At 36.9% G+C, this 19,905-nt stretch overlaps 2 protein-coding genes across 2 annotated transcripts; both read right to left on the bottom strand.

Annotated features, from left to right (window-relative positions):
* Positions 1-1,996: 1,996 nt before the first annotated feature.
* On the bottom strand, positions 1,997-9,499 carry LOC128474023 (keratin, type II cytoskeletal cochleal-like). The gene is made up of 9 exons (XM_053456264.1): positions 9,052-9,499; positions 7,999-8,207; positions 7,648-7,708; positions 7,472-7,567; positions 6,809-6,973; positions 6,299-6,424; positions 2,871-3,091; positions 2,576-2,610; positions 1,997-2,330 (listed from the first exon to the last, which is right to left on the bottom strand). Exons 1-9 carry the CDS (start codon positions 9,439-9,441, stop codon positions 2,227-2,229), a joined length of 1,407 nt encoding a protein of 468 aa, XP_053312239.1. The 5' UTR covers positions 9,442-9,499; the 3' UTR covers positions 1,997-2,226.
* A 4,195-nt stretch (positions 9,500-13,694) lies between these two features.
* LOC128474011 (keratin, type II cytoskeletal cochleal-like) lies at positions 13,695-17,590 on the bottom strand. Its single transcript, XM_053456251.1, has 9 exons — positions 17,117-17,590; positions 16,740-16,948; positions 16,573-16,633; positions 16,393-16,488; positions 15,832-15,996; positions 15,592-15,717; positions 14,797-15,017; positions 14,041-14,075; positions 13,695-13,951 (listed from the first exon to the last, which is right to left on the bottom strand). The coding sequence occupies exons 1-9, from the start codon at positions 17,588-17,590 to the stop codon at positions 13,695-13,697; spliced, it is 1,644 nt and encodes a 547-aa protein (XP_053312226.1).
* Between the last annotated feature and the right edge of the window lie 2,315 nt (positions 17,591-19,905).

Here is a 19,905-nt window from a genome sequence, read left to right as displayed (position 1 = left end):
GATTTTAATCCCGCTCCTGCCCGCTCCCGCAATGTGGGTGGCCAATCCCGCCCGCTCCCGCCACATTTGTGGCCAATCATGCCCGCCTCCTTACCTGATTTCCCGCGCAGTCCCGCGCGGCTGCCCTCGAGTTGTTCCCTCACGGCGGTTCTTCTCTTGCTCCGCCCAGGAACAAGGCGGAGTCACAGGAAGTGACGTCACATCACGTGACTCCATTTTGTTCCTGGGCGGAGCAAGCTGGGAAACACTGTGAGGGAGCAGCAAGAAGGCAGCCTTGCGGGACTGCGCGGGATTACCGGGACCCGCAGGTACAGTGCCTGACCACCCGCTCCCGCCCGCAGCCCCAGCAAGACCACCCGCGCCCGCAAGTTATCCCAGTGCAGTCCTCTAGAATGAGGTCTGTTCATTAAAGACAGGGGTAGCAGAAGAGGTTGCAGGAGAGTTGTGGTCTCAAGTCTACCACTTTAACCCTTTGGGACCGAGGCTGTTTTAACACTTTTGCGGTGCTTGTGTTTAGATTTAATTTTCTCCTCACAAGTTATATGTTTTTTTTTCAAGACAAGAAGGGCTTTCTTCAGATACCATTTTTGATCATATTATCTAATTCCCCATAAAAAACGATATGATGAAAATTGAAGAAAAAACACATTTTCTGACTTTTACCTGAAAAATCTTTTACTCATCCAAAAAAGCTAATGAAAAAACCTGCTAAATAGATTCTACTATTTGTCCTGAGTTTAGAAATACCCAATGTTTTTATGTTTTTTTTGCTTTTTTCTGCAAGTTATTGGGCAATAACTACAAGTAGCGTTTTGCTATTTTAAAACCATTTTTTTCCAAAGCTGGTCATTCTGCCCCACGTGCTATTCTGTGTTTCTTTGAAGGTATTTCAAATGCTGGTATTTTAACCCTTTCCATGCACTAATTCTACTACCACCCTTTGTCAAACTTTGTGGTAGTAATTTATTTTGTGTTTTTTATCACTAAAATTGTGCTTCAGGTATGGATTTACAGGTCCTGGTAACGTCACTATCACACAACACCCCACTTTGTGTTCAGCAACATCTCCCGAGTACAGTGATACCCCCATGCGTGGGTTTGTCGGGTTGTTTGGGAGGTAAAACACCACATTTAGGAAGTGCGCATTTTTTAACTTGGAACTTTTACATCTGTTCCTAATGCCCCCATGTCCTAATAGGACCATCTTTGAAGCCGGCTAATTCAATTTACCCCATCAAACCATATGGAGCCAAACAACTAATTCTACTACCACCCTTTGTCAAACTTTGTGGTATTAATTTATTTTGTGTGTTTTTTTATCACAAAAATTGTGCTTCAGGTATGGATTTACAGGTCCTGGTATACATCACTATCACACAACACCCCAATGTGTGTTCAGCAACATCTCCCGAGTACAGTGATACCCCACATGCATGGATTTGTCTGGTGTTTTGAGAAGTGTGCTTTGTTTTCCCCATTTTGGTCAGTCTGTGCCTAGCTTTGAGCCCGGCCACTCCAATTTACCCCATCAAACCATTCATATTTTTTTAAATTAGACACCCATTGAGTATTTTAAATGCTTTTACTTTAAAACGGGCATCAGCCACCATTCAGTGTATGGCGGATGTTGACACGCACGGGGAGGGGCCAGACATGGACCATGATGTCAATCTTAAGCGAAGAAAGTGATCGTAAGCTTGTTTAATGGAATAACATCTCAATGGACGTTAAGGAGTTAATATTAATTATGAAGGGCCAATAATGTGTAGGTACACTAAACATGGTTGAGCAGGCAATCATGGTTGAGCAGAGATATCGTAAAAATGGCAAAAAAACTCTAGTCACTTGGGGTACCAATAAGTTTTACATACTAATTAAAGTTGAGTCTGAGTGGAACACCATCTATGACTAAATGAAAGAAGATGCGAAGAAGTTACACTTAATAATAAGGTCTAAACAGAGTGATATGTTATAAAATGAAGAGTACTTGAAACTATTATGATTTAAAATGCAATTTATTAATGAGACAGAAATAGGAAAATTTAGTGGAATAGCTAAAGAGCGGAGGTGTTTCAAATTTCTGAAACAATACATAGCAGGAAAAGGTAAAAACTAGGAGTTTACTTTTATATTATTCAACTATTAAATCTAATGTTGACGCTTGGCTGAGAATACATCTTGCTGTTATGTATTGAAGAGCCGGCGAAATCCTAAAGTGCTGTTGGTTTAACAGCTATGGCCGTGTTTTCCTTTGGAGCTGCTGGCTGAACTGAATCCACCCTTATGATGATAGCTACTTCCGCTGTGTGCTGATTTGTTGCTGATCACGGCTAGAATAAAAAAAAAAAAAGACATAAACAGATGAGTATGATCAATGATAGTTTAATGTAATTAATAATATAACATATAATTGGTGAGTATTTGGGTGAATGGGTATGGAGGGCCCTTGTATCCTTTAAATGTACAACTCTACCCACTTATGTAACAGAGCATATCATCATAAAACCCTTTATTCAATGTTTTTATTTGCAAATGCATTGGTATTATATTAATACATAAAATATTGCATACTTACAGATGCTAACAGAGTCATGTCCATCTCCTGCAAGTCTAAATATCAAAATGCATAGTTAGTATTGGATCATAATGTGCTCATCACTTCTAATTCAATGTATATTTAGGCAGCATTTATACATGAAAAAGACTGTTGCATAAAAGATACCAAAATGTACGCTGATTAATGCACCCCCCCTCCCTGTAAAAACAAATACTTGTGGAGCTAAGTATCTATCATCTATCTATATACTCATCTATTTTCAAATATTGTATGTAATGGCAAAATAACGTATTAATTATTTTTTTCATCACACCTGCACTCCTCTCCTTCCAGCATCTTCCTGTAGGTGGCGATCTCAATATCCAGAGCCAGTTTCACGTTCATCAGCTCCTGGTATTCTCTCAGTTGGCGAGCCATGTCCTGCTTGGCCTTCTGCAGAGCAGCTTCCAGCTCAGACAGTTTGTTCTTGGCATCCTTTACAGCAGCTTCTCCGCGTTCCTCAGCCTCTGCAATGGCAGCTTCCAGCTTACAGCGCTGTAATGTCATGGAAACATTTAGTAAAAAAAAATTTGTAAAACTGGTAAATAAATTATGGCAAATGTAATTTCAGCTCCATGTGTATGCTGATGTTTTATTGGTACAGCTGTATCTTTGATATATTAAAATAGATACAATGAAGATAAATATGAAAAACCAACAAAATTCTGTCTGATTTCCCAGAAGAGGGAAGGTGTAAGAAATCATTTTTATACTTTTATTTTGTTCTGCACATTTTAGGCCTGAATGCAACTTGAGTGCTAGAAACATATGTTATCAATTGGGTGACGTAGCTTAGAGGGTCTTCTGTGGAATGCCGGTGTATCCTATGACTGCTCAAATAGGATTCCTTAACGGATACCCTAACCAAATGTAAAGGGGTATAAATAGGCAAGGTCTCTTTCTACGCTCTTTCACCTTCATCTCACCAAGAATACTGAGCCTACAGTACCAAATACCACCATTTCCAGCAACCAGTACTGTATGTATTGATACTTTGTTATCGAATAAACCTGCTTAATAAGACATAGAAGCTGTGGTCTTGCTTGCTGTTTGGTCACTAGAGAAGTTTAGATATTCAAGACAAAGAATATTCTAACAGAAGGTTTTTAGCTAAGTCTCACCTAGAAGTCTCACCTATGTATTAAACATTCACCCAGTGAATCGAATTGCCAGGGATGCAGCATTACCTACGGTATGTCCGTGCTATTTACATGGGATTTTAGTGATTGAAACTGGAATTAAGTGTTTTGTATATTCAGACACTACAAATACTTCATGTGCTTTGTTCAGTTGACCTTAGGGGCAACCTCACCATATAAGTGGTCTAAGTGGCTGGATCCCTCATCTTTCATATGGGTGGCACTACAACAAGGTTTTCTCCTATTTTTGTAAGCACTTTCAATTAAGACCTACCAGAAACATTGCAATAGTCCTGTCTGCACTTCAAATTATGTTGGCACTGTAGAGGATCCTAAGAGTTAAAAATTTCTCTGGGACTCTCAGGTTCCTCTATTGGTCATCCCGTGCTATTTACACGTCTATATCCAGTAGTTGCTAATTGCTCGGCTTATTGTTAATTCAGAAAATATTTGTTTTGGTGAACATAATGCAGCATAATACACATTCGGTTTGCAAGGTTGGTTAAGGTTAATATTAGAAAAAGCTAATTTTGAAAGGACTCATTGCGCCGTCATCAATACTAACAAACAAGAAAAGAAATCAGACGTAATCATGGAGCTCCCCCTACAGGCCCAAAGAGAATAAAAAAAAACTGTATTGAAATAAAATACATTAGATTCCATAGATGCTTACATTAATCACAATCTTATCCCTTCAATCTACCGTATCTCCTATTTTAACTGAAAGATAGAAACTTGACTTCAAGAGTATGAAAATCTAGAAATATCTAGAGATACAACTCGGTATATCCACAGGGGGAATCCCAAGTGGAATCAGTATTTTTTCACCAGTCCAAATTGGAAAAAGACGATATGAAATGTTATTCCTATTGACATCGCTGGTTACACCTGTAGAATAAAACAATTGGAAGTGTGTATGATGTAACATATCTGTTAATTTAGTAACAGTGGGTTTTGTCTTAGATTCAGTATAGCCATACAGTGGGAGTAGCCCGTGTATGTTTAAAATCCTTCACTGTATTAGCCTCTACCGCCTCTGCTGGTGGGCTGATCCACTTATCTACAATGTGCTCAGTAAAATAAAGCTTCCATACATTACATTGAAGCTTCTGACCTACTAGTTTTAGATTATGGCCTTTTGTTGTAACATATCTTCCATGAAGCTTCCATTATGATTAACACGCTATAGACTAGCTGTGCATCACCGGAGTTGCAGTTCTACAAGTTCTGCAAGTTGCCTACTTCTCATGCAGAGTCACCTAAGCTCTCAAGACCTCAGAGATCACTTCTTAAGATATAAACTAAGGAAGGGAAATCTATGGTTTAAATGCTTATGTCACTCTACGTTAACTGAACAATGATCCACTTAAAGGAATTACCAGACTTTTTACATTGGTTCGCATTAATGTGAGTGTGATGGCTGTATGGTAAAAAAAAAAAAATTAGTCACCTATTTCAGGTAATTCAGTGTTTTTACAATATTCTTAATTACAGACCATAAAACCACCCATCCTTAATCTCATGCGTTTAACGCAATATTTTACATCCCATTCCGCAACTGTGGTGACAGACAGGTGAATCATAATTAAGAAATACTACATAGGCACAAGAGGTAACTTATATCAGCTTAAAATTGCAACCACCATAAAATGTCAATGTATTAGTCCTACAAGAATCTCCACACCCTAGCTAGCTAGTTTATCCCATTCCCTCCCTAAATATTTTGTTTAATCGCCTTTAAAAACAATTAGCTGACTGTGGAAAAAAAACACGGATATAAAAGATTATCTCTAATTAAAAAACCCATTAAAATAACTTTAACCGTAAAAAAATGTATGCAGTGAACAATATTTGATCTGGATTTGTTAGCTTATACATCAATCAAATATATTATTTTTTAATGGTTAAAAGTTGATCATCCTACTATACTTAACTAGGTTGTTAATTAAAATTCACAATGTAAGGGGTAGACAGGAATATATTACTAATTACATAATTTAAATGAATGTACCTGAAAGTATTTACTGTTTCGGCAGACAAATATTAGAACAGTAAGGTTTAAGAAATACATTAAACTAAAAGGACACTCCAGCCATCATATACATTACACATAAATGCATATGATAGCTGAGAGGTCCCTTTAAATGATGGTGGTGTCCCCCTTGCAAATGCAGAAAAAATCTTCTGGCACATGATATAATTACCTCCAGTTATGGATTAGTGAACGCTCCATGTAGGGGTCTGAGGGGACCCCGTACACATGTGTGATAAGTGCTCCCATTCATTTAAATGAAAGCATTTACCTGCTTTTGATTGGCAATGACTATATGTTAATGTTTGTTTTACAGAATTACATTATCAATATCTTCATTATTCTATGATTATTATGGGCTGTCTTTTTAAGACATTTTCGTGGTGCTTCCATAGGACATCTGTCTTGTTATCTTAAAATAGTAAAATACAAAACAAATAATTACGAATTAACAGTTTATATATATATATATATTTTTTTTTTTTTCACAATTTCTTAATAATTAAGAAAAAATTAAAATCTGCGTTTTACCTGAGCTTTTACACTCTCTATTTCTCCTTTGAGTCTCTGGATCAGTCTGTTAAGCTCAGCAATCTCATGCTTGGTGTTACGTAGGTCATCTCCATGTTTGCCCGCAGTCATGCACAGCTCCTCATACTGCAGAAAAGAATATTAACATCAGAGTTTATACAGTGTGATTATCAAACGGAGGAACATTTCGGGTCTACTACCCTCTCCATCCTTATATTGATTCTAGAAAGGGGCAGAGATGGGCTAGACATGTGGACAGCAGTAGGGAGCGTGGATATGTGCAGATGGGAGAAGAACAAATAGAACTGATGGGAGGTGAGTGGAACTGGTCAGGAGTGTGTAAACTCAAACACCATTCCCATAATCCCAAACCCAAAGGCTGCTGTACTGACAGGCTGGGTAAATTCCCAAGCATAAAAATTACCACATTAGTTTAATTTTATATATGTATAAATACATTTTATAGGAAACAGTTTAGATTTTGAGCAGCACTGCCTACGAGAGACTCACCCGTGACTGGTACATGGCCTCTGCTTCAGCTCGGCTCCTGTTAGCAATTTCCTCATATTGAGCTTTAACCTCAGCAATAATGCTGTCCAGGTTCAGATCCCGGCTGTTATCCATGGACACAACAACTGAGATATCGGAGATCTGAGCTTGAAGCTGAGCTATTTCCTAAAAAAAAAAACACATGAGAGTTCCATTATTCTAAAAAAGTGAACTACTGGAAATATGGGAAGGGGGTATATCTGGGAAGGGGATAAACGTAACCAAGTTCAAAGACTGAAGACAGTTGGAGACCCTAGCTGAAACTAATTCTCAGGTATGGTTATTTAAGTTCATGAACATACATGATTTATAATTATTTTAAGACCTTCACTTTATTAAATTTATTGCTATTTTATAACTTTGTCACTTCAAGTAGTGGATCTCACACACTGTCAACACTGTCCTATTTGTATACACTTGTTAATATTTTATCTACCGAGGGCAAACTGAGATACTGACTACAGTAATCCCCATCACGTGGTAGGTCAACGTATAAGTAAAAATGTAAACAAGTTCAGAAATATTGGTATTTACAAGGAATCATGACTGGTTTTATGTTAATACTAGACAGCTAGCACCTAAATCATTGGTTCTTAAACTTGACGGAGTGACTTTATGACTTACTGCATCATAGAGAGCTCTCAGGAAGTTGATCTCATCAGTCAAAGAGTCCACACTGGCTTGAAGTTCAGCTTTGTTAATAAAAGCAGCATCGACATCCTACAGAAAACATGTGTTATTATGATGTTCTGATTTATTAAATCTTCAGTTATTAAATTGTTTGACTTGGGATATCTTACCCTCTTTAGCCCAACAAATTCATTCTCTGCAGCAGTACGTCTGTTGACCTCTTCTTCATATCTGATGAGTGAGATGTGAAATAATTGAATTAGATAATATTTTTCCATATTTGTTATAATTGTAAAATATACATTGCAGAGTTGAGGAGTCCAATTCAGCATACCATATAAAAGTTCATTTTTTTGCACCTTTGCACCTAAGTCAAGAACTGAGTGTGTCCAGATGGAAGGTATTGTTTGTCCTAGGTCAATAGATTGACCCTGCATTGTCAAGAGCAAGAGGCTGTAGTTTTGAGTATAAACCTTAAACATATTAACACATTAAACTTCTCTCAATAAAATAACACATACTTTCTTTTGAATTCTTCTACTGCATCCTCCACATTTCTCCTTTCGGCCTCCAGATTTGCTCTCTCACATGCCAGATTTTCCAGCTGTCTCCTGAGGTTACTGATATAAGCCTCAAACAGGGGTTCAATGTGACTCTTGACAGCTTTTTTGTCTTGTAGTAAGGCCCACTTGGTCTCCAGCATCTTGTTCTGTTGTTCCAAAAATCTCACCTGCAGCAAAAAGTAAATCAAATAACTATGACTCTATTTGGGTGGTTGTAGAAATTCTTATAATTAATCAGCATTTTTGAAGCATTTGCATTGTTGTTAACAGAACGCACAGTTTTAATATTAGAGTCAGGGGATAACATTACAGATGTGATAAGCCTTTTGTGGTAACCAAAACAATCTATTACTGCTGTTGCTTGTCCAAATATAAAGACTGCTAAGTTATGAGAGTATTTAATCAATAAAAGGAACATTTTGGGAAAATATGGAGGATTCTTCTCCAGACTGTAACTTTAGGAAGATGACCATTCACTTAGACATGTACACACAGACACACAGAAGTTGCAATATTAACTGTACTAAATAGTCAGTACACAATAGATTCAAGTTATCTTCTTGCTATTTTAAACTGACAATAAAATAATAACATTATATTTAATTTAATTATAAGAACTGTTTTGTGTAAATTTAGGAAACCTGTCCTTTTCATAAAGATGGCGCTATACACATTAGTGCTGCTTGCCTATATTTTGATGATTTAAATCAATGTTACATTTAATGAACCTTCCATGCTTGAAAAGCTAACTAACTATGCTATGTTGGAATGGGACTTTTAATATTATGGTAGTTTATATCATGCTAGTATTGTTCTCAACATACTGCCCCATAAATGATTTCCTTATCTACCAAAGGTCTAAAAGAAATGAAGATACCCTAAGGTTTTCAGGCTACAGCAAATCATAAATGGCATGATCTTAAGCCCTCCGAAGTATCATGGAGTTTATAGATCACTAACAGCTAGAGTGCCACAGATTAACTGCCTCTGGTATACAACATGTTTTATTACCTTGTCAATAAAGGAAGCAAACTTGTTATTCAGGCCTTTGATTTGGTCTTTTTCATCTGTCCTCAGTCTCTGGATGCTTGGGTCAATTTCCAGGTTGAGAGGAGCCAGTAGACTCTTGTTGACAGTAACTTGGTTGATGCCCCCAAGGCATAATGATCCACCAAAGCCATGTCCGCGTTCACTTTTAAATGGTAGATAGCTTCCGGTTGATATCTTGTGTCCACCTGAGACAACACTGTACACGCTTTTGCTGCCAAAACTTGGAATCACTTTGTGACCAATGGACACTTTACTTGTAGTGAAGGAGCAAACACTGTGTTTGCTTGGAGAGGACAAGCAAGCTGAAGAAGAACTGAAATTCTTGTGCCCAGAGCTGGATTGATGAGACATGGTTGCTCTTTAGGAATCAAAGTGAAATAACGATATATGAACTGACTGCAAGGTGAGTTGCGAATGAGTCCCTCTAAGACAGCAGAGTTTTACCCCACTTATATACAAACTTAAGTGGGTTTGGCTACTTTGAAGCGTAATAAGTCCCTCTAATTGCTTCCCATGAGTTTGAAGGATTGGCGTTTTCACAACCCAATCTTAATAGTTTAATAAAATTTAATAGAATAGTTAAAAATATACAAGATAGCAACACACCTATAAAATTAGTTAAGATGAAAAGCACTTAATACTGATGAGTTTTCTCCAGTAACGGATTATACCTAATCTTCATTAAATTTCAGACCATGTATTATAGCTGATGTCATTACGAGTACTGGTCAATTTATCATTTATTCCATAGAACCTACTTACTGGGCCACCTGGACAAAGTCGGTGAACATCGAGACAAAGTAGAAGATGCCATAAAAAGCTAAGAGACTTAAGTCTTATTATGTTGACTGCTGACAGCAGCTACATAGACAAATACATGTACATATACATCATACACACGCACATATATATAGATATATATAGATATATATATATATATATATATATATATATAGTGATGGCAGAAAAGAAACAAATGGCCTATCTAGTCTTAAGTTTTGGAATATTTTTTATGTATGTTTATGTTCTACCAGCACAAGTAAGGATATGGTCACATTCTAAACGGATTTTACCATGTGGTAATAAAACATATATTGTTTCCAAATTTATATTTGAGGAACTCATATATCATGAGACCAGGATTAGATTAAATTTTTGTGTTTTCTTACAATAAATAAATGGCTTTTATGGAACTTTCTCAAATCGTCGAAATTCACATGTATCTTACATCTACCGGCTCCTACTTAGTACAATATCCATTGCAGGGATTATGGGTCTACTCACTCAATTTGTCTGGGCAATTTTCACACACACATTGAGGTCTTGGTTTTCCTTTCCTTAAGATTTCAATAACCAGTTTATCATTTTTCTTTATTGTCTGCCGCGCTGCCTGCTGGTTGGGGGGTTGTTTTTTTCCCCTTGTTTATCCTGTTTTTTTGCCGTATTTGTATTCATGCCGATCTACTTATTTGACAAGACGTTTTAATGAATATGTCTCGTTTGTGTTTTCTCCTGCTGTTCCTGATGGATTTATTTCCTTTCTTCTGTCCATTTTACCAGGATTATATTGTTACACATTATGGTGCTTTCATAATCTGATGAACTGTATCTTTAATTTTTCTGGAATATTCCTATTGTCATCTGATGAATCCTGTATGGTTTTGTAAAGCCTTTACATTTTGTAATGCTTTGATATCTCATATGTAATATCTCAAACATATTTTGCACCTTTGTTGAATTTTGTTTTGTACGGTACGCTGAGATTACACTGTATTTCTATTATTATAAATAAAGGTGGATTGAATAGCTTTTATGTTCTCATTTAACTCAATGGGAGACTGTCATATTAAAATTCCTCACCTGCAGTAACCCAACACAGGTCTAAATATTTTCTTTAAATGTTGTACTCTGTAGTTACGTTTTTTAAAGAGGGGCTGATAAATGTCATATAAACACAAATAAACTTGGCACTGAAAGAAAGAAATATAGTCAGGTTATTATTTTAATTTAAGTTGTTGAGTTTTGTATTTCTAGCTCAACTGTCATCGCTGCCTCCACAAAGTGGGTAGCCACGGCATTTCATGCAATATATCACTCATTTCCCATTAGTGAAACTTTAATGAACTTTGCACTGGCATTGTATTATGAAGTACGGGACTGTAAATGGGACTGTAAATGTTACCTCTTGTATTGTTTATACACACTTACACGCTCACCACAAATACATATCTATGTAGTTCACGTCTATAAAGAGGGGCATGCAAGAGAAAAGCCAGCACAGCATTACCTTAGATGTACACATTTGTCAAACAAAGAAACAGCTTTCTTTCAAAACAAAATAACTCCAAACTCTTTTGATAACTTTAGGTGTATCCCATTGAGTTGAATGGATTTGTCTGTTTTTACTTCTTCTTCCTCTAGAAACAATCCTATTTCACATGTCCCCCTAACAAGGGTCCATCACCTTCTGCTTCCTTTGTAGAAACAAAACAGTAGTGTTTATTTAAGCAGTCGGCTAGATCTTTATCCTCATTTAAATAACCCCCTTCATTTCTATTTGTATTCCATTAATTCCTGGTTTATGTTTTCTTCTCTCATTTATCCTTATCTAAAAAGGGGGTTTGTTAACCTGGCAATTGTCTCCTCTGTGGGTTTTTTTCAGCGCATTTAATAATGTGCTTTGCCTCCCTAAGCTTAGCTTTATATTTGCTCCCATCTTCCCAACTTTGAGTCTAAACTCAACTAACTAGCTTCTGTTTTTTTCAGTATATTTGGCTGTGGTTTCCTTTTTTCTTTTAGTCTTACTAACAACGTGTTGCTCCCTATAGCAGAGCATTTCTCCACTTCTCCTGGACTTCATCTAAGACCATCAGAGACTTGCCTACAAATCTCTTCTTTTAGAAAAAATCTTCCTATAATGCCATTTTTCAGTAACAGAAACATTTTAGGTGTGTAAAAGCTCCATTGGATATTCCAATCACTTGCCCTCAAATTTACAGAGGTTTCAGTGACACTGAGTGGGGTATATATTACATTATGTGACGGAGAAAATTATCAGAACCATAACATATTAACAAAGAGCTAAATCCCTTCTTCATATCTGTATACTTTCACAGCTATTTTCACGATAAAATAAAAATAATTATCTTAAGAAATTGTATGTGAAATATAATAAGAAAAGAACCAGAATAAGTCTTGTGGAGTGACCAAAGATACCGTATGTGTCATGCATCCAGACTGCAAAAACACTGCTCTGTAATTATACATAATGTTCTGAATACTTTTATGACTTGAAACATCTTTCAGGGAGTTAATGGATTTAGAGTGGTAAATACTCATTGATTAAATATGTGTCACGCCATTAAAGTATTCAAAAGTAACCATAGTCACTTAGAAGCCTCCACATTATAAATCATTAGAGATTAGGTACATCATTTCAGACACTGCCTTTTCACGGTACACACTGGGAAAATGAATGTTTCAAACAAAAATGTAGGGGTTTAAATAGCTCTGCTTGACACTGAATAGTAGGAAATAAAGATGCCTATGTGTTGTAACATTTTATAACACTTTTTAATGGCAGTATTGACATTTATGATAATTACTATGGTTCCTAACTGTTATGAGGCTTTGAATGTAAGGTAGTCATCTAAATTTCATTTAACCTGCTCTCTGCACCAATATATATAATTTTACTATGTTATGAAATGTACTTTATGTGTACTTCCCATCATACCTGGAAACTCTCTGGCTTTGACCTTTGAGTCCTGGTTAAGTACTGCTTATTTGGTTCTCCGGGCCACGGGACAGGGGTCTTAACACGCCCCACTCCTCGCCCATTCCCCCTGTGGGGGTGTTTCCTACGGTGTCAGCAGGAACACCCACTCACATCAGCAGGAACGCCCCTGACGTCAGTAGAACCGCCCACCAACGTCAGTAGAACCGCCCACCAATTTCAGCAGGGCCGCCCACTGATGGCTGCAGGAGAATTGATGAAGTAAATGTTATCTTGAAAACATATCTATTGCATACGTTTTTATTGGTCAGCTCAGTCCATCCCACAGGCTAGGGCCTTAATAATAATATAGTGTCCTCTTGGACATTTTTTTACATACTATAACAAACTAACTGAATTAACTAGATCAAAGACATGTTTTATGACACACAGACTGCAGTTTATTGAACAAATGAAGAAATCCCAAACAGTGCATTGAAATTAGAAAGCATACATTATATATTTAAGCAAGCAAGTCAGAATGTCTTGGTTATGTTATACAGTAACAGTCATTTTAACCATGATTATGTGATGGCTGCCACTTTCCATAGCTTTGTTTGAAGTACATATCCCTAATTAAAAGTAATTATCTTGGAAGCTCATCTCATTTACTACTGGGATAGTGGCAGCCGTATTACTCATTATAGATAGGTAGATAGATAGATAGATAGATCCGCATAAAGTCATAATTCAAGTGTTTTTGCCATCAGGAATAATATTTGATATTATTTTTTTATTTTTGCCATGCATATAAACTGATTTCTACTGATCAGCTGGAAAATGTAATAGCTAGCTTTTTTATCCAATGATTCTTATCAAATGTAAGATTCTACATCTTTTTTGAACTTGATGTTTTTGAAGATGAAGTAATACTGTAGCTGCTACCGGAGGTGTATGCAGGGCCAGAACTATAACCTCCTTTGGAAACATAGCCTCCACTAGAGCCATAGCCGCTTCCGCTGCTGAATCTGTGTCCACTTGCTGCTCCACTGCCACTGCTCATCCCACCATCGCTGTAGAAGTTTCCTCCAGCTCCCATAGATCCTCCGCTATTGCATGCTCCTCCAACAGTGGAACTTACTACAGCTTTAAAAAAAAGTTATGCATTATTTACAGTAATTTAGTGTGTACATTGTTATGAACTATGTGAATGCTATAAATGATGTGGTACTCACATATCTTAACAGATCCAGCTCCTTCTCCAGCAAGCCTAGAAATAAAGGCACATTTTTAAGAAGCTGGATGAATTGTTGCCTATTGATTTTAACCAATAACATCAATTATGGTTTAAATCAAGCCCAGTCCATCTAGAATATATGCCACAAACAAATGTAACCGTATATGCCATGTATTTTTTTATGTGTGCCATCCATGTTGGAATTGGCCCTGCCATGTGCTGATTTCATAACCTGTTCACAAAATGGAAGGGGGCACTAGACCATTGCTGCCAGGTCCCTCACTATTGAGAGCCTGGGGCAGTGGCTGTTTTGCCCCATGGAAGTTTTGGCACTGCTCCTTGCATACATTCAGTATAACTATCATTTTCCAACTCAAATTACTTAAGAATACATGTTCCAATTTAAGTCTGAGCATAATAGACTCTAACATGCTTTAAAACACTAACTTGGGACAGGCGTGTCAATTTAGGGTCTTTCAGATAAACACATGGATATCTGATCATTCTATTTTTCGTTCTATATTGATTAATGTGAAGGTTATTTTAGCTAACACTTGAAAATAACACAATTTATTATTAATAATAACTATATTATATGTGGGGGTAGAATATAGGTGGAACAGAAGCTGAGTGATGGGACTGGAATTGATTAACATCATCATATCTATTGTCTGCAAAACCCCCAAAAAGATTGGAGCTCTATGGCAGTGCAGTGTGTGCCTTCTGAGAAGCCAGTTGTGTGCGATAACCGGACCTGCACTCCTCTCCTTCCAGCAGTTTTCTGTAGGTGGCAATCTCAACGTCTAAGGCCAGTTTCACGTTCATCAGATCCTGGTATTCTTTCAGTTGGCGAGCCATGTCCTGCTTGGCCTTCTGCAGGGCATCCTCCAGGTCAGACAGTTTCTTCTTGGCATCCCTGACAGTGGCTTCTCCGCGTTCTTCAGCTTCTGTAACAGCAGCTTCAAGTCTGGCACGCTGTTTAGGAAGTTATGCAAAAATTCTCATTACATTTCCAATTTGCTGGCTTTTAATGTTAAACACATCTAGTATGATATAGTGGCATCATAACTCTATGTGATTTCTTTAAATATGGCTTTCTGTAAAACTGTTCTTCTTGTTCCAATAATGAATGAATCCATGTTCTTTAAGTTTAAACATTGGTTTTACCTTAAAAGCACAACACAAGTATTAGTCTTCTAAATGCTATATTTCTCTAGAAAAGTAGGGAATGACAATTCAGCATTCTGTTTGTGGTGAACATGCTTACCTAATTCACAAACATTTAGAAGTTAATGTCTGAATACATACGCAAAGGATATTTTTCTATTATGCTAGTATTTAGCCATGTTCTCATAATATTTACATGTATATCATCTGAAAAACTAATGCCGCATTGACAGGATATACATTTTACTTTAATACATATTTAATTATTAATTAAAATGTATTTTTTATGTATTCAAATAAGAGAGGCATCAGTTTTGTTATAAGCCAAGTGTTTGATTAAACAGGAATCATTTTTTTTATGTCAAAAATAGGCTCGTTTTACCTGTGCTTTTGCATTATCGATCTCCCCCTTAAGTCTGTTAATAGCACGGTTCATGTCAGCAATCTCATTCTTGGTGTTCCGTAGATCATCTCCGTGTCTACATGCAGTAACTTTAAGCTCCTCATACTGTAACAAATTCACAGTATGGTTATGACAATCAAATCGACCTAGGATATTAGTATTAACATAAAACATCACCTTTTGATAAAGTAAAGTTAGTCATTTGGTGTGTGAACTTACTTTTGATTGGTACCAACACTCTGCTTCAGCTCTGCTCCTGTTAGCTATCTCCTCATATTGGGCTTTAACCTCAGCAATGATTCCATCCATATCTAATTCCCGGTTGTTATCCATGGACACAATTACAGAGGTGTCTGTGATCTGTGCTTGAAGCTGGCATATTTCCTGAAAATTAAAAGTAATTGGTATTCACAAACGATATATATATATATATTCAGAAAGCACCAGAATATAATATTGGGCAGGACACATGTTATGATATGTTAATAAGATTCATGGAGGTCTGTTGGGGACCATATAAACAAGGAGTTGAATAATAACTCATAGTTAAACTAAAGATGCTAAACTAAACGGAAGAAGGAAAAAATTTTTTTATATTTTTTTTGTATTAGGTTTCCCATCAATACGGAGCCATACAAGTGTCTTATTAGCAAGATCAATTAATACATCTAAATTCTTTACAACAATTCCAGTTGATGCCGTTTGTATATATAAATATCTTTTTCCATAGTGTCCCGATTTTGTTGCCTCTTCTCCTAAATATTTTAGTTAACTTCTTACCGCCTCATACACAGAATTAAGGAATCTGATCTCGTCGACCAAAGAGTCCACCTTCGCTTGCAATTCAGTTTTATTGAGAAACGCAGCATCAACATCCTGCAAGAGAAGGAAATCTGTTACAACATTTACTTGCTATACTGTTTTTTTTATTTATTGTACTTACTCTTCTCTGAAAATTACCTTTTTGAGTACTACAAATTCATTTTCGGCACATGTACGCTTGTTAAGTTCCTCTTCATACCTGTTGTAGTAGATGGTAATGAATATGGTTGGTTATATATCTCTATATTCTTTAGGTTTTTATACCATTTTTGTGCATGTTTAAAACAAAACCAAAAGAACCATACTTTCGCTTGAATTCTTCTACTAAATCTTCCACAGTTTTACGTTCCCCTTCCAGGCGAGCCTTCTCACATCCCAAGTTCTCTAGCTCTCTCTTCAAGCTGCTAATATAAGCCTCAAACATTGGCTCAATGTGACTTTTGACAGTTTTTTGGTCCTGCAGAAAAGCCCACTTTGTCTCAAGCATCTTGTTCTGTTGCTCCAAGAATCGTACCTAGGGTTAAAAAAAATTAAATATTTTTGAAATAATGCATTTCCATATTGCCTGTACTTCACATTTCTTTTCAAATCAAACATAAGGTTGTAAAATGCAGCAACACAACGCTAAGTATTCTAGAACACTTTAACTTGTTTAGGACAGAGCCTATTACCTGGTTCTTACCTTGTCAATGAAAGAAGCAAATTTATTATTTAGAGTCTTGATTTGTTCCTTCTCCTCTTTCCGAACTCTCTGGATATTTGGGTCAACCTCCAAGTTGAGGGGTGTTAAGAGACTCTGGTTGACGGTGACAGGTGTTATGCATCCACTTACAAATCCTCCACCAATGCCATAAGAAGGTCCACCAATTCCGTATCCTATACCAGACCCCATACCCGCTCCAATACTTGACATACCAAATCCGTATCCACACCTCCCAGGTTGATAACCTCCAACTGAGATTTTACAGATGCTTCCTGAACCAATGTTAGAGGCACTTCGGCTGCTGAAGCTTGGGTGCAATCGGGCACTAGAACCAGCTCCTCTTCTTGATGAAACAGAGCTTACGCTGTATCTTGTCACATTTTTTGGCAAGCACGCGGAAGTCGAGCTAAAATTTTTGTAGCCGGAGCTCCTGCGGTAAGACTGTTGAGACATGATGTTTCGTAGTAGGTACAATTAGGATAGATCTGACCGCAACCCAAGCTCAAAATAAGTCCTACTGAATCCTAGCCACCATCTCTTTATATATTTAGATAAATGGGCATGGCAGTTCATTAGAATTTAAAAAAGGACCCTATGATTGGGTTTTACAAGCAGAAAATGCTGGCAACGCATTCCTTACTGGATTTTAAGACACAGACTGCAACACACCTATGAAGTTACAAAAGATGATAACTACTAACAGTGGTTATTTTCTCATCTATAAAACAACATTTTTATATATTTAATGTGCAGTGATAGTTCCAAGGAATAATTAAAATAAATAATTTAAGATTTCATCATTCTGCTCATCATATCTCTTGACAGGTGCTGGCTGAAACTTTTTTTTTTAATGTTCTTTTCGGCTTACATAAATTATTTGCATTACATACGTTATGGTGGGTAAAAGTGCAGGAAAACCCTTCCACTTAAAATGAAGGGGGTAGTAGAAGTATTATTAAACACTCATCTACAGACACCAGACAAATCAGAAGGCTTGTTTTTACCTCAGAAATCTCATGGTGCTGCCACAACCACAAGGGATTCTGGGTAGGCGCATGCAAATAAGGTCATCAATAATCACCTTGCGGGTTGTCTGGTGTCTGTAGATAAGTGTTCAATAATGCTTCTACTACCCCCATAACTTATTTACAAATGTATTAAACATCTTCTGTAAATGTGTATTTTTAGAAACACTTTAGTCTTTGGCTGTGTTTGAGTAAACAATGTTTATTGCATGAGAACAGCTTGCATGACGTAGGCTACTTTACGTAAAGTGTGTAATTAATATGTAACTAAAATAACTTATATAAAGCCTTGTATTCACCAATCTTGGAATGCAGCTCTGGTGCTAATAAGCATCTAATAGGCGTCTATTTATTACTGTCATGCGTCCTTTCTAACATTCTTTTAACATGTGCCCTCATGTTGCAAGATAATGTCTTTGCATGGATTAATACATTAATACAAAATTAAATTATAGATCAGGAGCTTATTCTGCAGAAATTTCATCAGGACTAGAATTTAGCGCATTTTTATATATGCTATTTATTTAAAATCTATGCCACAAAGAACGGCAAAGTTTAATGTATTTTTCCAACTTTTGTCTGTTAGAAGTGATCTATCGGTTGGTAATATGCCCATGTCACCAATATCATATTGCCCCCATGCCTATGAAAAAGCAGTTACTTAAGAGCTAGTGAATAATCAGTTATGCAGCCCTAGTACAAGTAAATACATTCTAATATTAAATTGATCACCTATGTGGCCTGGGGTAAGATTTTAAGTATTGTTATGTCACAGCTGCCTGGACATCATCATCTAGAGTTGGAAGCAAATATTTCAGAAACAGGTTACAGCTTATTTAAATAAAACAATGGCTTTTGGCCTCCAGATTTTGTTGCTTTAAGGAAAAACTGGGCTACAATTTTCTCCCAACTAACAATGGATTGGCCAAATAACCCAGTTCCCAGTAAAAAAAACAACAGAGCTGGTCAAATACCAACAACTTGGCAACCATGACTGCGAAGGTATGATTTAAGACTTTATGTCTTGGAGCTTGTGGATGTTTTTTTACTAACAATGGATTGGCTAAATAATTCAGTTCCCAGTAAAAAAAGAAAAAAAACACAGAGCTGGTCAAATAACAACCCCTTGGCAACCCTATGTGTGGCACCATGACTGTGAAGTGGGGTGGGATGGTTCTGTTACTATTATACCCTTTTAAGGCCATTTCGTTCAGTATTGAATTTGACAGTCCTATGTGCAACTAAGGGCAGGCAGGGACTGATGTGTTAACTATGATTATTTTATAAAGTAATGCAAAGACCAAATACGTATTGCATCTTGATCGTGCAAAGAGGTTTTCCTACCTTCTCAAATATAAAAAGATAGAATTTGCAGCAGATAAGAACCATTTTAACTCAACTTGTCTGCCCATTTTTCATGATGTAAAGACCTTGGCCATGATTTAGATTAAGGATAGCTTTAAGTTTGTCTCATGCATTGTGACAGAACCCTCCGTCACTGGGGCCACTGGAGAGGCCTGACTGCCAGCCTCCTCCCTATTGACTATGGGCCCTGGGTTTGTAAAGACTTCTGTGGCTACCCCCAGCAGTATATCATCTCATCACTTGCTGAGGGGATTATCTCCAGCAGACAGCCAGGATCTGCAAGCAGGGAGTGACCGCCATTGTTTTAATTTAATATCAGACCCCTCCACCCCATGGTGCATTATTATGTTGTATAAATCAGTCCCCCCCCCCTATAGT

This window comes from Spea bombifrons, chromosome 2 (assembly GCF_027358695.1).
Source record: "Spea bombifrons isolate aSpeBom1 chromosome 2, aSpeBom1.2.pri, whole genome shotgun sequence".
Classification (NCBI taxonomy): Eukaryota; Metazoa; Chordata; class Amphibia; order Anura; family Pelobatidae; genus Spea; species Spea bombifrons.
This window is presented reverse-complemented; position numbering and strand designations above follow the sequence as displayed.

Excerpts from the sequence above, each read along its gene's own strand:
- LOC128474023 (XM_053456264.1), bottom strand. The coding sequence starts at position 9,441 with ATGTCTCATCAATCCAGCTCTGGGCACAAGAATTTCAGTTCTTCTTCA. Across the intron at positions 8,208-9,051 it reads TTGCTTCCTTTATTGACAAG|GTGAGATTTTTGGAACAACA; the intron begins GTAATAAAACAT and ends TTTTTGCTGCAG. Across the intron at positions 7,568-7,647 it reads AATTTGTTGGGCTAAAGAGG|GATGTCGATGCTGCTTTTAT; the intron begins GTAAGATATCCC and ends TGTTTTCTGTAG.
- LOC128474011 (XM_053456251.1), bottom strand. The coding sequence starts at position 17,590 with ATGTCTCAACAGTCTTACCGCAGGAGCTCCGGCTACAAAAATTTTAGC. Across the intron at positions 14,076-14,796 it reads CTGGAAGGAGAGGAGTGCAG|GCTTGCTGGAGAAGGAGCTG; the intron begins GTCCGGTTATCG and ends CTTTATTTCTAG. Across the intron at positions 13,952-14,040 it reads AGCTGGATCTGTTAAGATAT|CTGTAGTAAGTTCCACTGTT; the intron begins GTGAGTACCACA and ends TTTTTTTTAAAG.